This window comes from Lepidochelys olivacea (genome assembly GCF_965140295.1).
Source record: "Lepidochelys olivacea isolate rLepOli2 genome assembly, chromosome: 3".
In the NCBI taxonomy this organism is placed as follows: Eukaryota; Metazoa; Chordata; order Testudines; family Cheloniidae; genus Lepidochelys; species Lepidochelys olivacea.
The window spans coordinates 165,254,622-165,272,293 of NC_140413.1; the positions used below are offsets into that span (position 1 = coordinate 165,254,622).

General features: G+C 40.2%; 1 protein-coding gene across 2 annotated transcripts in view; it reads left to right on the forward strand.

Moving 5' to 3' along the window:
- USH2A (usherin) overlaps positions 1-17,672 on the forward strand; it is a gene marked incomplete at its 5' end in the record, with an annotated part of 586,511 nt that overhangs the window by 257,279 nt on the left and 311,560 nt on the right. For both annotated transcript variants that reach the window (XM_084623291.1, XM_084623290.1), the window contains one exon: positions 14,616-14,729. In XM_084623291.1, coding sequence (XP_084479417.1) covers positions 14,616-14,729 — 114 coding nt within the window. The remainder of the gene's footprint in view (positions 1-14,615; positions 14,730-17,672) is intronic.

Below are 17,672 nucleotides of genomic sequence, written 5' to 3' on the forward strand. Positions count from 1 at the left end.
TCTACGGTGTCGTTCCTGTGTGGGGGTCTCCTAATCTCAGTGGAGCTGGTGGATGCGTATCTCCACATCCATTTGTGCCACTCCAGCCTTCTGAAATTTGCTTGTGACACAAAGCACTACCTGGACTGAACCCTCCCATTTGGTATCGTTTTGGCCCCGAGGGTCTTTATGAAGATGCTGGCAGTGGTCATAGGCAGACTCTTGTGACAGGGGACTCACTTATACCCTTTTCTGGTTGACATTCTAATCAGATCTCTGACCCCGCCTGTGGTGCACACCATCACAATGTAAACTGTGGACCTCCTGCAAACCCACAGGTTTACGATAAACCTCAAGAAAAGTTCCTTGATCCCACTGATGACCCATCTGAGAGTGGACATAGACACCTTGGTGGCAAAGATCTACCCATCACACAACAGTTTCCAAAAGGTTCAGGATGTTATCCCCATCCCGCACAAGTGCGCCAAACCAATCACAGCTCAGTGCCTTCAGCTAATGGGTCTCCTGGTGTTATGCATAAGTGTCACCCAATAGGCAGGTTCCTACATCAGGCATCTTCAAGCCTTCCTTCTTAAAGTATGGGACTACTCCCAAGAATGCATGAACGATCAGGTAGTGATCTTGAACCAGGCTCTCTTGGCTCTCTAGAATGGTGGACAATCCTTGGGAAGGGACTTCCCATATGTCTTCCAGAGCTTCTGATTCTCACAACCAATGCCAGCTTGCTAGGTTGCGAAACACACTTAGGACCCAGAATGCTGCAGGGTACCTGAAGTGTCAAGTAGAGGAAACACACCGTCAATCTCCTAGAGCTCAGAGTCGTCAAGTTGGCTCTCAGGACATTTCAGTGCAATCAAATCCTGATCCAGTCAGAAAATACAACCAGGGTTGCATACATAACCAAGTGCACAAATACAGAATGGGGGATAACTGGCTTGGCAGCAGCACTGCTGAGAAAGATCTGGGAGTTGTGGTGGATCACAATCTCAATATGAGTCAGCAATTCAGTATTGTTGCAAAAAAAACCAAATTTTAGGTTGCATTAACAGAAGCACTGTATGCAAGTCATGGAAGGTGAAAATACCACTCCATTTGGTACTGGTTAGGCCTCAGCTGGAGTACTGTGTCCAATTTTGGTCACCAGTGTACAGAAAGGACATAGAGAAACTGGAAAGGATCCAAAGGTGAGTGACAAAGATGACCAAAGGGATGGAACGCAAGCCATCTGAGCAAAAGCTGAAGGAACTAAGTATGTTTAGTTTGGAAAAGAGGAGATTAAGAAGGGGACAGGATAGCAGTCTTCAGATACTTGAAAGGCTGCCATAAAAAAGATGGAAAAAAGTTGTTGTCCTTCCCTCTGTGGCAAGAGAGAAGAAGGAATGGTTTCAAAGTACAGCATAGCAGATTTAGATTACATGTCAGGAAAAACTTCCTAACTGTAAGAACAGTAGGACAATAGAACAGACTGCCTCGGGAGGTTGTGGAAACAACTTCACTGGAGGCTTTCAAAAGGAGGCTGGACAGCCATCTGTCTTGTATGGTTTAGACACAACAAATCCTACATCCTGGCAGGGGGTTAGACTAGATGACCCTTGTGATCCCTTGTAACACTATGATTCTGTGATAAACATCCAAGAAGGAAAAATTAGTATAGCTCTGCATGCAGTCCCACCCTTCCCTCTCATAGGGCAAGTAATCCAAAAATTAAGCAGGAACAAGCAAAGGAGATTGTGATAACTCCACTCTCTGATCTGATAAAACTGAAACTGGAATTACCATTACAGCTGCTACCCAAACCAGACCAGACATTCCTCTCCAAGGCTCTCTTCAAGGCAAGTGTTAGCAGTACTAGACGTATCTTCCAAAGTGATCAGGACTTTGCTCACATCCAGGTGAATCTCCACAATAAAAGCCTATTTCTTCAATTGGACCAAGTTCAGCCTTTGGTGCCAGGAGCACAATGCTAATTGGAATTCCAGCTATCTTGGACTTTCTCCAAAAAGGTGTGGATAAAGGTCTTCAGCCCAGCCCAATCTTCCCTAAATGAGACCTACCACTGGAGTTGAAGGCCCTAACCACTCACCCTTAAGAGATTCTGATTTCTATATCATCCTTTTATCCTTCCATCAAAACTAGTTTTCTGGTCACCATCACATCTACTAGGCACGGTTCAGAGCTGGAGGTTCTGCATGTTCCGTGATGACAAGGTGGTACTAAGAACTCTGGAGTTGTTTCTCCCCAAGGTGAACTCTCCTTTCTGTACCTCACAGGAGATTATCTTTCTGCCCTTCTGCCCAAAGCCACAGCACCTGTCTGAGAAGCTGTGGCACACTTGAGATGTCAGAAGAGCACCAAAAATCTACCTCAAATGCACACAGTCCACAAGGAAGACAGGCACCCTGTTTTTCTCCTTTCCTCTGAAATGTCAAGGGCTCAGAGTCTCAGGCTATCTCTTGCTAGATTGGTCAGACTGTGCCATATTGAGGCTCACAATGTGTCAGGCACTCCTGTTCCAAAAGGGATCAGGGCATCCTCCACGACATCCATGGGTACCTCATGGAGCAAACAAGCATGCGCCTCCACTGCAGAGATGTGCAGAGTCGCCACATAGTCATTGGTTAACAACTTTATCAAACATTACAAAGTGGACTTTCTGCCCTCCACAGAAGTCTCCTAAGGTAGGAAGATGCTCCAGGCAGTGGTCCAGTAGTGGCCGTGCCTTTTGGACAGTTTTCAAGGAAAGGTCTCTCAATCTCTTTCTGTTTACCTTTTGATGTTCCTCCCTACTCCTGTTCACTGCTCGCTACTTCCTGTGCATAGCAGAATTGTAAGAGGCACTGGCCTACAGGATGGAAAATTTCTTACCCAATAATTTCCTTTCAGTTAGCACTGTCTCCCACTATTCTACCCACCCTGGATGGCTTTCTGCCAAGGGGGTCAGCATTTTACTTGGCCTATCTGCCATTCAGATAATTGGCTTGGTGTACATAATCAACAAGTTGGACATTGATGTTACTGTAATAAATAATTTCCTTTATGAGTTTTTCACACAGCTATGGAATGACTCATCTGGTGGCAAGCGGGAGAAGGGAGTGTGACCAATGTGAGCCATGCTGGAGCTTTCAAATGCCTCTGGAAGCTGCAGAGAAAGGACAGCAGCCCATGCATAGCAGAATTGTGGGAGATGCTTCTAGCAGAAAGGAAATGATCAGGTAAAAAAGTTTCCATTCCTGTGCCCCAGCAGGAAAGGCTATTTTCAGAAATTGAGTGAAACACTCCCTTCTCTAAGACAGCTCACTAAGTTAGAGTATACTATGGTTTGGAATAGATTCAGTTCAGCCACATCTCACAGATCCTTGATTATTCACAGGGTGAGTTATCACTCAGCCTTGAGGCAAACACTTCTCAAATGTGCCTCCACAATTCCATACACTATAGGATGATTCCAGTAAGGCTTCTTCACATCTCACCTTTATTAATTAATTGATGCTCAAAAAAACCCAACAAAACAACTAACCTCCCAAATGAAGAAACCAAACACTTTAGGGTAGCATTGGAGAAACTCAGCTTGGTGCTAAATGTCTTTACCAAGCATCTCTTTGAGCTCCTGTTGACCCCTTAGTGTTTAAACTGAAATCCTCGTTTGTGCTATGCAGGGCTGTACCTTCCATTTTGACAAAGTGGACAGGAAATGATCTCTCCTTTTCACTAGGCACATCTTGTCCTTCCAATATTCTGCCCTAAGTCAGTGCACCAGAGAGAAAAGCAATGTCCTATTTTGGAACTAGTCTCATCAGAATAAATCCATTCAGGAGATCTACAGCACACTTATTAGTTTTATTTGTTACTGTTCCTGGCTGTCAAGAAAAACAGAAGCTTTAATTACTAAATGGCAAAAATACTATATCAAATAAGCTTAATGCAATTAGGCTTTTTTTTTTTTTTTGTAACATAGCTGTGGTTATGGTTGCTCAACCTGAGGTTTCACTGCTGCAAAAATCCAAGTGCTGCAGAAACCCTAATGTTGGAATTGTGACCCGGAATATGACGGAAAAAGAGAAATTTGTTGTCTAATGGATTTTTCTTTTCCAACTATCCATGATCACCATTCCATCCCTCCCTTGACATGCATTTGTAATTACTTTAGACCTTTATGCCTTTTGTGCTCTGTACATGGATATCTCAGAAAAAGATATACTAATGGTTCAATATAGTTAATCAAAGTCCTTAGAATGCATTTCAGCTTTGGAAGTAATCTAATGTGGGTTGTTCCCAGAAGGAGACATTAAGCCTCCTTGCTGTGACCAGTAGGTCTAATCTGACTCCTGGAGCTTCAGAGCAAAGCAAAACCCATAGTTGGAATGGCAAGCCTGGGTATTTGGATAAGAACCATCAGGTAAGACACTTCTCTGTCTAATGCAGTATATTTAAAAGAGAGAGGGAACCTGTAAATCTTTGAGAGTTCTGCACCATGTAGATTACTCTTCAATACACCACAGGGAACTTGGTTTCCCATAGAACAGGTTCCAGGTCTTTTGTTCATTTGAATTTTGCTACTTCTGCAAATGATGTTTCAAGCATCAGTAAATCAGAAATGTAGTCAGACAAGCGGAAAAAGTGCTTTCCTACTTCATTGTTGTTAGTATGTCATCATATTCTCAGGTACCCAAGTCTGTTACAACTCTAAAACAATCACATAAATGTTAGGCCAATTTCTGACCATCAGTATTGTCTCATAATACCACAAGTTAGTTTTACAGATACTATTTTACATGTGTCTCAAAGACATGTTTAAAGACATTAAAGACATTAGCTTCAAAATACCTCCTCACAGTAGTTAAATACAATATTGCCCCCACTTTGTAGGTGGGTGAATTTGAGGCCCAGATTAATGAATTGATTTGCTTATGGTCACACAGTGAGTCAATGGCATAGATTAAAAATAGAATTTAGATGTTCTGACTCCCTGCTCTAAACAGTAGACAAGTTTGCCTCAGCTACCTGTTAGGTATTAGAATGCTAGCATTTTCAATGCATTTTACACAGGTGTAAATAACTACACAAAATGCAAAATGCAATCCAGCATGTTTAACCTATTTCTTTAATAATTATAAAAATGTATTTTCAGATTCTAAGTTATGCAAATAATTAACCATAGAACTTAGTTTTAAATTAGTACTTTCCAGAGCAGATTTTTTTTTTTGGAAGTTGTTACTCTATCAGTTGACTGATCATATTTAAATATGAGTGTATCTGTGTGTGTATGTATATATATATACACACACACACACACACACAAATACATATATACACAGATTCTGAAATCAACTCTTTCTTTATCCTTGCTATTTGGATATCTTTGGTCTGAACCATTTGCCCCGGCATAAATTATATAAACAGTGCCCATAGCCGAAAGAATAAAAATATGAATGGTGCTATGTACTGCATCTGACTTGAAATAAGGTGTAAGCTGTGTGATTTCCTTCTATCATTATCATGATAAACCTTGATTATGGATATGTGTATGGTCCTCACAATTAGAGCAAATGAATATTTGATTTTTCAGTTTGCTGGTAGTTTTGAAAAAATCTAAAAAAAATTGAGCTCAGATTGAACCCAAACTAAAAACTGCCAAAAAATAAAAAATAAAAAATAATTTTTTTTCAAAATAAAAAAAATTGACAAAAAATTCATTTTGAACAAAATGTTTCGTTTTTCTTCCAGGCATTTTCTGAAATCAAAAGCAAAGGAAATTATTTGCAGAACAGCAGGGTGGGTGGAGGAGGTGGTGGTGGTGGAAATTTTTTTTAATAAATAGTTTATTCACAAACAAATGTAGTTTTCATCTACCCCTAATTATTCATGAATTTTACATTAATTCACTGAATACTTTTGGCTCAATTTATTTTGGGATTTAAGTGCCATTCACAAAATGACTGAACGGGAACTTGTCAGTGGTGGTTTCTTTTAACCTGTAGCCCAGCGGTTATGGCACTCGTCTGAGCCCTGTGTTCAACTCCCTCTCTGCCTGATGTGGAGAAGGGATTTGAACTTGGGTCTCCCGTGTTGGAGGAAAGTGCCTTATCAACTGGGCTTTGAGGAATTTTGGTGCAAGTCTTTTCCTTGAAGCCATTCTCCTTTGTATCAATAGTTAGTCATTAGAGCATTGACTAAATACAATCTTAAAAAAAAAATTTTTTTGTATGGCTTGTTTTATAACTTTTTTTCTTTTATAAATGTTTCGCAACCACTGGAGGGGAGAGAGGAAGATGAACAGTGTTGTTTTAGTCTTTTATATGTGATTTAAATGCTTTAAAATGGGTCACCATAAATTAGTACTGCAAGGGGAAAACAATGTAAAATTGTCACAGAAAAAAATAGAAAATTGTCACAGAAATTGTCCATTCAACTCCCATTCACTGTATGGCTAAATACTTCAGTCAGCTTTGAAAACCTCTTGCAACACAAAAAATAAAGGTAAAATCCATCAAATGAGTATGACATAAATATAAAATTCTAAATATGTCTGACAAAATTGTGCTAATGCAACCTTACAAAATTGTACTCGCACTCTAGCCTGGGATGAGAACATTTTTGGCAGGTAGGGAAAGTATCATTATTATTTACATTATCAGAACAGAAAGGGCAAATAGATATTGCGCCTGGGTTGGTGATTATTTTCTGACTGTTTTGTAAAGCTCCTTTACTGAATTTAGATTTAAAACTCAGGCCTTCATCAGGTCATTTAACCAGTCCATTATTGTGAATAATATATACACATAAGTATTCATAAAAGCCTGGATTCCCATCTCTGAAGACCTGTGCCTGCTTAGAGAAACACCTTTGTGGAATGCACGGCAATGGTCTGGAGCAGCTGCTTTGACAAAGACTCTTCATTTAAAAGGTGGCTGCACTAAGGTGCGGTAATTCCATTGAATTTATTTTCTAATTTTGCTGAATGGAGCACTGGCCCATATGCCTCAGTGGCAACGTAGCTCCATCCTCCATTTGGAATTATGTACCCATTTCACAGCATCTGCCAAAGTAAAGAGAACAGAATCCTGCTGGGAGGCATGAAGTGATGGGAATTCCCCTTTTAGACATAGCCAATTTGCATACTGCTCTTCACTTCTAGCAACAGGCCACAGAAGTTCACCCACCCACTCTTTTAATAGACCCCTAACCTCTGGCTGGGTTACTGAAGTCCTCAAATCTTGGTTTAAAGACTTCAAGTTACAGAGAATCCACAATTTATACTAGTTTAAACCTGCAAGTGCCCCATGCCTCATGTTGCAGAGGAAGGTGAAAAAGCCCCCAAGGTCTCAGCCAATCTGACCTGGGGGAAAATTCCTTCCCAACCCCAAATATGGCGATTAGTTAGACCCTAAACATGTGGGCAATACTACCAGGCAGATACCTGGGAAAGAATTTTCTGTAGTAACTTAGACCCTCCCCTTCTCGGGTCCTGTCTCCAGCAGTTGGGGATTTTTGCTACTGGCAATCACTGCTGGGCCACACGCCATTGTAGAAAGTCCCATCATACCACCCCCTCCATAAAATTATCAAGCTCAGTCTTGAAGCTGGTTATGTTTTTTGACCCTGCTGCTCCCCTTGGAAGGCTATTCCAGAACTTTGAGTCCTCTGATGGTTAAAAACCTTCATCTAATTTTGAGCCTAAACTTGTTGATGGCTAGTTTATAGCCATTTGTTCTTGTTTCTACTTTGGCTCTTAACTTAAAAAAACTCCACTCTCTCTCTGGTATTTTCCCTTTGATGTATTTATACAGAGCAATCATATCTCCGCCTCCCATCCCCCCCCCCCCCGCCTTCTTTTGGTTAGGCTAAACAAGCCAAGTTCTTTGAGTCTCCTCTAATAAGATAGGTTTTCCATTCCTCGGATCATCCTAGTTGCCCTTCTCTGCACCTGTTCCAGTTTGAATTCATCCTTCTTAAATATGGGAGACTGGAATTGCATACAGTATTCCAGATGAGGTCTCACCAATGCCTTTTATAATGGTACTAACACTTCCCTGTCTCTTTTGCAAATACCTCGCCTGATGCATCCTTGTACTGCATTAGCCTTTTTCATGGCCGCATTGCATTGACGGCTTATAGTCATCCTATGATCAACCAATATACCCAGGTCTTTCTCCTCTTATGTTGCTTCCAACTGATAAAGTCCCCAGTTTATCAAAAAAATTCTTGTTAATCCCTAAATGCATGACTTTGCACTATTAAATTTCATTTCATTTCTATTACTCCAGTTTACAAGGTCATCCACATCTTCTTGTATGATATTCCGGTCCTCCTTTGCAGTGGCTATGCCTCCCAACTTCATGTCTCTGCAAATTTTATTAGCGCACTCTCACTTTTTTGTGCCAAGGTCAGTAATAAAAACGTTAAATAAGTTTGGTCCCAAAACTGATCCTTGAGGAACTCAACTAGTAAACTCTGTCCAGGCTGGCAGTTTGCCTTTCAGTATGACCTCTTGTAGTCATCCCTTTAACCAGTTCCTTATCCACCTTTCAATTCTCATATATCCCCATCTTCTCCAATTTAACTAATAATTTCCCATGTGGAACTGTATCAAATGCCTTATTGAAATCCAGGTAGATTAGATCTACTGCATTTCCTTTGTCTAAAAAATCAGTTATCTTCTCAAAGAAGGAGATCAGGTTGGTCTGGCATAATCTACATTTTGTAAAACCAATTACAGTTTTATCCCAATTACAATTCGCCTCTGTCCTTAACTACTTTCTCTTTTAAAATTTGTTTGACCTTGCATACAATTAAGGTCAAACTAACAGGTCTGTAGTTTCCTGGATCACTTTTTTTCCCTTTCTTAAAAATAAGAACTATTGTAGGCACCAACTCCATGGGTGCTCTGGGGCTGGAGTACCCATGGGAAAAAAATAATGGGTGCTCAGCACCCACCAGCTGCCCCAACAATCAGCACCTTTCACCCACAAGTGGGCCCTGCCAATAAGTTCCTCCTCCTCCTCCCTCCCAGTGCCCCCCACACGCTGTGATCAGCTGTTCAGTGGTGGGCAGGAGGCACTGGGGGGGAGGAGGCGGGGCAAGGCAGGTCGGGGGGTGGCCTTTGGGAAAGGGGTGGAGTGGGGGCAGGGCCTGGGGCAGGCCGGGGGTCAAGCCTCTCCCACCCCCACAAAGTCGACACCTGTGGGGACTATGTTAGCAATTCTCCAGTCAGGGCATAACCCCTGAGTTTACAGAGTCATTAAAGTCTTTTCTATTGGGCTTGTGATTTCATGTGCCAGTTCCTTTAATATTCTTGGATGGAGATTATCTGATTTGATTAAGTCCCATTAAGGTGTTTGAGTTTGACTTACAACTCGGACGTGGTAATTTCTACCTGCATATACTCGTTCCCATTAGCCACCCTGCCTCTACCTCTAAGCTATTCATTAGCCTCATTAAAAACTGAGGCAAAGTATATGTTTAGGTGTAGGGTCATGCCTAAATTATCTTTAATCTCCACCCCACCCTAAGTGGTTAGCAGTCCCACTTCTTCTTTTCTTGTTTTTTTTTTTTTATTATTATTTATGTAGCTATAGAACCTCTTATTTGTGGTTTTAATTCCCTTTTCAATGTCCCACTCTGCTTGGCTTTTGGCAGTTCACATTTTTTTCCTACACTTTCTGACCTCCAAGAGGTAGCTTTCCTTGCTGATCCCCCGTCTTCCATTCCTTGTAGGCTTTCTGCTTTTTCTTAATCACCTGTTTGAGATGCTTACTCATCCAGCTTAGTCTGCAACCCTTCCTTACGATTTTTTCCCTTTATTTGGGATGCAGGCTTCAGATAGCTTCTGCAACTATGACTTAAAGTAATTCCAGGCCTCCTCCACATTCAAGTCCTTGAGTTCTTTGGTCCAGTCCACTTCCCTAATTAATCCCCTTAATTTATTAAAGTTAGCTCTTTTGAAATCAAGAACTCTTGTTGCAGATCTCATTTTAAACTGAATTAACTCAGGATCACTTGAACCAAGGCTGTCCTCTACAACCAGTTCGTCTATGAGGGCCTCACTACTCACCAATACAAATCTAAAATGACATCACCTCTTCTTGGTTCAACAACTATCTGGTGAAGAAATCTGTCAGCTATCACATCCAGGAAAATCTGGGCCCTACTGTACTTAGTAACACTTGTCCTCCAATCTATATTTGGGAAATTAAAGGTTCCCATAATCACACAATTTCCAGTAGTATTTAGTTAATTAAAAACATTAAAGAGGTCTCTATCCATAGCCAAATTGGATCCTGGTGGTCTGTAACACACCTCAAGCACTATATCAGGGATTCTCTAGTAGCTTTCTTCCCCAAAGTGATTTTGGCCCACACAGACTTTATCTTATCCATTCTATCACTTCTAATTTCTTTACAGTCTATCTTGGCATTAATATACAAGTCTACTCAACCACCTTTATCTTTCTTTCTTTCTTTCTTTCTTTCTTGAACAGCCCATACCTTTCAATACCCGTACTCCAGTCATGACTACTATTCCACCATGTTTCTGTTATCCCTGTAATATCTGGTTTCACTTCCTGCACCAGTAGTTCTAGTTCCTCCGGTTTGTTACCCAGGCTCCTTGTATTGGTGTACAAATATCTTAACTGTTGCTGCTGGGGTTCGTCCCACATTCCTCGCCCGATTGGGTACAGTCATTCTACTGCAGTGTCGCCTAACTGTTCATCTTACCAGACCTCCATTTTACCATAAATTTATTGTGGACCCTTTTCTGCTGTTCATTTCCATGCATGTTTCCCCCATTTCATATAATGTGAGAATAAACCTCGTGTTTTTTTTCCTAAACTGTTACTAAATCCCAGCTTTAAATATTACAAATAATTTAAAAAACATTTTAATAAAAGTATAGAAAATTAAATACTAGTTTTGCATACCAAGTGGGCTTAATGTTCTAGGTGTGGGTTTACGGATCTGTTACACTGTTAACTTTACATCCATATTTAACAAATGACATTATTCAGTTTCATGGGGTCACTGCGTCAAAATGTCTGTGTTAGGACTTTAATTTATTTCCTGAGGTTCCTTTTAGTGGGCAGAAAGAGTGGTGCATTGGATTGATTTACTGTCTCTAATCCACCATGTGGATTTTAAGGCTTGGAACTTATTCTGTGATGTAAATTTAAAACCTAGAAGAATTCAACTGTACTTCAGTAGCAGGCTGAAAAAGACTGGGGATCTCGTAACTCAAATGTTGGGAGGATGATTCTATTGCAGAGGTAATGTTCTCTAATTTCAAGCAACTTTGACTGTACCATTTACTCAGCATTCCATTCCACCCACTGGTTTATCCACACAGCTCCTGTTTACTTCAGTGGTAGCTATGTATGCATATATGAGGGCAGAATTTTGTGTGGTTAGTTTCACTTCGTGATGCAGCCAAATGAACTATCTACCTGGATGTCAAGTGTTGCCTTTAAGAGATGCTGACATGACAGTGTACAAATTAAGGATTAAGAAACTATTTAAAAGACCCTCTACCATTTTCAAATGGGTCTCAGGGCAGTTTTATAACAAGATTACATACTTTTCTTTGCTCTGCTATAAATTAAAGCACGTATATCAAAGATTATCTTTGTTATGGGATTGCTGACTTTGCACTCTGGGATAGGCAGGCCCCGGGTGTAAATTTCAATAGCTGACTAAAAGTGCAGGGGAAATGAGCAGGTAATGAGAGAAGAGCAGCCAGTTCTTTAATTGAATTAAAAGCCAAGTGACACCAAAGCAGACACCTGTCCAATTACAGACAGGCTAAGGTGTTTACCATTGCTGTACAAGCGATTTGAAGATGACAGCAATCTTTCCGCCCACAGATTAACATAATGAAGGAGAACAGATTACAGCGGATGCTGGCCAAATAGCTAGGTTGGCAGCTGAGAAAAAAAGTAGTTTGTTGAAGTATGTAAATAAAAACTGCACTTTCCATTGCCTACCTATTCAGTTCATCTACTTCCTCGTTGCCAGCAAAATAGTGGGTGTGACGTGTAAAGGAAAGGGGTGAATTATAAAATGTCAAAATAGAATTTCTCTGGATAAGCCTTTACTAAAAACAATGAACAAGATTTACAAAAAGAAAGCTTTTTTTAGATGCCCACTGTCCTTCATATCCCTGTCAAATGATTCCATATGTAAAATCTAATGCAGTGCAGATACAGCATGTAAAATCTTTCCATTTTTTAAAATAAATAAAAATTCCTCCAGTGCTTGGGGCATCTTTCTGGATGTACTATTGCTGCTGGTGGTGCCTGAAGCCATTGGGGACCCCCCAGAATGTCTTCCCCAAGAAGAAATTCAAGGAGTATTAACTCTCTATCTCATAAGGAGAATAGGCTATGGCTGCTAAATGTAAAATACAACTAAATTGCATTCAAAAGCACAGCAGAATACAATGTGAAAAGGCACTTGATGTATAACAAAATATCCCCTTCCACACTTCTCACAGCAGAGAACATGCAAATGTCAGATTTAGATGCATTGATTCATGCACCTATTTATTGGCTCAAGGTAATTCAAACTGTGTGGTTTTACTTTCCTCTTCCTCCTTCCCCCCCACTAGGTATGTGTCAATGTTAAGTATTAATGCAAAATGCATTAGTGCTTAGCAGAGAGATTCCCTGGAGATGCTGGTGCCAAATAGTTTAATACAGATGCCTGCATTTCTGCATTACACGGGATGCTAAAACTTTAAAAACATCAATAATGCCTACTTTATGCTTATTCAATGTGCTTTCAAATTGCTGTCTTCCATCATCGAAAGATTACAAGCAAAGTTTGTCGGTACTGCTGCTGACCCTGCTTTGCCTTCAGTGTATCTGCTGTAGCATTTACATTAGATTCAGAGGTGTCAGTGCAGCTTTCCATTATCAACTGATGATTAGCAGAATCAAGAACTATGATCATAGAGGGATGGTATTGATCTTTCACCATTTTTACTCTTAAATGGAACTACATTGACTGGAGTTACTCCTGATTTATACTGTTGTAAGGGAGAGTAGAATCAGGCCCTAAAAGAGATAAATTGAAAGATCTTGCAGATGCCAAACTTTCAGGATTTTTCAGTCAAGTACAAGAATAAACCAAGCATCTCCATTTCAGTGAAAGATTGGTCTGGAAAATTGTAGCGTCTACAAGCTTCTTAGCAAATACTAGGAGAATACATCACCTCTCTTTGGATTGTCACCTGTGCACATCAAAGAAAAACTGCACAAACTTTGACATTTACTTTGTTGTCCTGTATAAGAGGAAGGGAAATTTTCTGCGTTAATTGTTAATGATAGGGACTACTACTTAATTCCATCTCCAAGTGCGCACATCACCCCAAAGGGGGCAGGAGGGGAAGGAGGCAGCATCATGACACACTGCACTGAAGGGATCTTAGGGCAAGCTCTTTACCTCTGCATTTTCCGGCTAAATATAATTTTGTAGCTTCCAATTGCAAGTTCTTTCCCAAGCTTCTCATGAAAAAGTACAGCTTTTTATCACCCCAGTGCAGGACAGTGCCTAAATAGCACAATTTGGCACCTAAGGTGAAATTCTACACTGGGAAGTCAGTGTATACATAGTGGACATCAGAATATGGTGAACATTGAAAGTCAGCAAGAGTCTGATCTCCTTTTTTATTAATTTTTAATTTTTTCTGAAGTTTCACTTCACATTATTTTATTATTTCACCTGCTTTGACATGGGAACTGCTAATGCTTTGACAGATTTCTTGAACATTTGTATACTTTCACTGTGGTACTTCTATATTTTCCAATTTAATATAATTGTGAGATTTCCTACACCAATACTCCTCACTGAATCGTTACACCTATCCCTACATTTTTTGAGTACTAGGATGATCATTTTTTTCAGGAGTGCATCCAGGAGTGAAATCAAATTGGTATCACTCACAGCTGATCTACAGCGGAATTCTATCCACCTCTCTTCACTGACACCAATAAGTCCTGAAAAAGCACAAGTATACAAATCTTTCCTTGTTGAATCCTTGGGTACTGTGTCAGCTGAGTTCCGTTACTGTGGTGGTGTATTAACACGGGGATTATACGATACCACTGAAGTAATGGAACCCAGATGGTATGTTTCATATGGTACCAGGAGCTTGATGTCTTTGATTAAAATGGGAAGCTTTGTAGAACAGCGTTCATGCCTAAGAGAAAGATCTCTTTAGTTTTATCTAAGAGGTTAGAAATTCTTTGGGAAAAACAAACTTATAAGTAAAATAATATGGTGGGGAAGGGATAAAGAAAAGATGAATTAATAGTTATGTATATTTAAGCTGCTGAAATCTTGAAGTAACTTCTAGTTTAAAAAGAATAACTGGAAGATTCCAGCTGCACAATATTAGCATAATGTTTTGAACAAAACACAATTTATTTTTTAAAAGCAGAAACTATTTCAAACCATGAGAAATGCAAGGTTTAATGCTTTGTCCTTTCCTCCTGTACTATTGTAAATATATTATTTTATGTAAATATATATTGCTGGACAATGTAATTATAGCATTGTGACTGTATACGTACATACGTGGGACCGCATAGTGTACATATGCAACATTAATTTCTTCTGTTGTAGGCATGTTGACAGGCTTGCAACCCTTCACAAACTATGGTGTAACCCTAACTGCTTGCACTTTGGCTGGCTGTACTGAGAGCTCACATGCATTGAACATCTCCACTCCACAAGAAGGTAAAGTAATTTCAAAGGTCTTGACTTCCACATTTCAGTCATGAATAATAAAATAGGAGAAGAGCTAAATGCTGCAAAGCCATTTGCTGGAAAACCCCAACCTAATTTGATGACAAAGTGCATTGCCAGAGCATAATTGCTCCATTTTTGGGGGGGGTGCGAAAATGAATCAAACTCCATACCCTTTAATGACATGCATCTTTAATAGCTGTAATGCAGATTAATGGGCTTTTTAATTGCTGTTACATTGTTCATGCAAGAGCCTTGTCATTAATATGAAGCATCTGAAAGATTAATGAAAGCTTCCTCATTTTACTATGGCTCAGAAGTAAATCTAGAGACAGTCTGACTAAAAAGAATTGATTGTATGGCACAGTATGAAATTGAGAATCAAACGGTTGATTCCATGGTCTCTCTTAACTGCTAAACACTAGCATAGGCAACAATTATTTTAGTATGATGGAACCTCCAAACGCCAATTTAGCCATTTATTAATCACTGCTCAATTTTCTGCTGTTTTTCTTAACTCTAAAGCATTTTTTGTTGTACTTGGAACTTAAAAGTTGCAAGCATAAATTAAGGTTTTTTTAAGCTTGCATTAAGATCTAGAGCAGCAAGAAAGAAAATATATTACAGTTCTGGCTTTAGAGACCAGCTCAATAACTATTGTGCATCAATTACTAGAGGAACTGTTCCCAAAAGATCTGAAGCATATGTAACTCCTATCTCACTTAAACATAAGATCCAGGTCAAATTAATCTCTCGGTTGCATCAGTCTAAAGCTGGAGTAATCCACTTGAAATCAGCAGTTCCTCCAGATTTATGCCAGTATAATTTGACCCTTATGTGTAAAACAGTATTTCGTCTTCCATGAGTGAAAACTCATCTTAAAAAAAAAATATTCCCATCAGATGTGTGGTGTGTTTTTTAAGAAGGAAGTATAGGCTTCTCTTTGTTTTTATCATTTTTTTTTAATAAGTTAGATAAAGAAATAGTGATACAGTGCTAACATGGAACTAAGACTTCAGCATAAGTTGGTGTAAATTAGAGGCAAACCAGAAAAATCAAAACTGCACCACTTCTAATGAATTAAAAATAGACATGGTTCTCAGCCACAAAGTTTGGATCAGCTGTTTGTAGGGATGGGTGAATTAGTGTGGGGGGAAAAAAAACCCTTTACCCCTCTGGAATTGCATGCTTTTCTAGAACCAGGTTTTAGCTAAAAGGTCAATTTTCTGAATGGAGAGAGGTAAATTGTAGTGTTCCCCAGAGATCTGTACTGGGACCAGTGCGGTTCAGCATATTCATAAATTATGTGGGAAAAGGGGTAAACAGTGATTTGGCAAAATTTTCAGACTATACAAAATTATTGAAGATAATTAGGTCCAAAGCAGACTATGAGGAGTTACTAAGGGATCTCACAAAACTGGGTGACTGGGCAAGCAAAATGGCAGATGAAATTCAATGCTGATAAATGCAGAGTAATGCACATTGGAAAATTATAATCCCAACTATACATACAAAATGATGGGGTGTAAATTAACTGTTACCATTCAAGAAAGAGATCTTGGAGTCATTGTGGATAGTTCTCTGAAAACATCCACTCAATGTGCAGTGGCAGTCAAAAAAGCTAACAGAATGCTAGGACCCATTACGAAAGGGATAATAAACCAGAAAATATCATAATGCCCCTATATAAATCCATGGTACTCCCTCACCTTGAATACTGTGTGCAGTTCTGTTTGCCCTATCTAAAAAAAGATAGATTAGAATTGGAAAAGGTACAGAGAAGGGCAACAAAAATGATTAGGAGGATAGAACAGCTTCCATCTGAAGAGAGATTACAAAGACTGGCAATTTTCATCTTGGAAAAAAGACTAGTAAGAGGGGATATGGTGGATATCTATAAAATCATGAGTGGTGTGGAAAAAGTGAATAAGGAAGTGTTATTTACCTCTTCTCATAACACAAGAACCGGGGTTCACACAATGAAATTAATAGGCAGCAGGTTTAAAACAAACATAAGGAAGTACTACTTCTTTGAGTAGTGTCCCTGTGGGTGTGCTTGTGTCCCTGTGCTGCTGATAGGAGAACTTTGGTAGCAGTGTTGGTTAGGCCCACACATGCGCTGTCTCTCCTCGTGCTCTGCCACAAGGCTAACCAGCACACACAGGCTAATCCCCCACAGTTCCTTCTCAACTGCCCCTGGCTACAGACGGAGCCATTAGCTGTCTGTTTGCGATAGCTTCTTTAGCATTTTTATTACTTAGTATCCTCAGTCTTAGTTGGAGCCTTTTCCTCTGTATCTCTCTTCCAAAACAAAAAACAAACAAGCAAAACCTTCTTTCCCCCTTTTTTGGGGTTGGGGACCCCTTCCCCAAACAGGGTATTCCCGACTCACCAGGCTTTAAGAAGTGCCTGCTCTGCCCAGCTCTGTCCACCAGGGAGTGGAGAGTAGTTTCTCTCTCCCCCCCGCACCATCAATTTTGGAGGGAGGCCACACCCCCTTACTACATTATCTGCTATCAAGAGACTCCTTGGGTATACTCTCAATCTGCCGTATGACCAACCATTGGTGCCACCACTGGGCTCTATTCCATTGCCCCAGTGGCCATACTGGGATCCCTGGGTGCATATCACCCCCACACGTCTCAGGCTTCCAGTCTCACTCGTGGGCCCCTGAGACATGCCCCCTTGGCTATGACATCCAGAACCTCGAAACCTTCAGAAGAGATCATGGAAGAAGAGGAGGGTGGAGCTGAGGAACAAGTTACTCTGAGGACCAACATCTCTTCCTCCTCTCCAGATGAGGCATTCATGCCCTGCCACCATCCTTAGCCAATGATTTCCGGCTCTTCCAGGACTTGGCCAAAAGGATTGCAGACACACTGCAGATACCCTTGGAGGAAGTCAAGGACATTCATTACAAACTCCTTGATATCC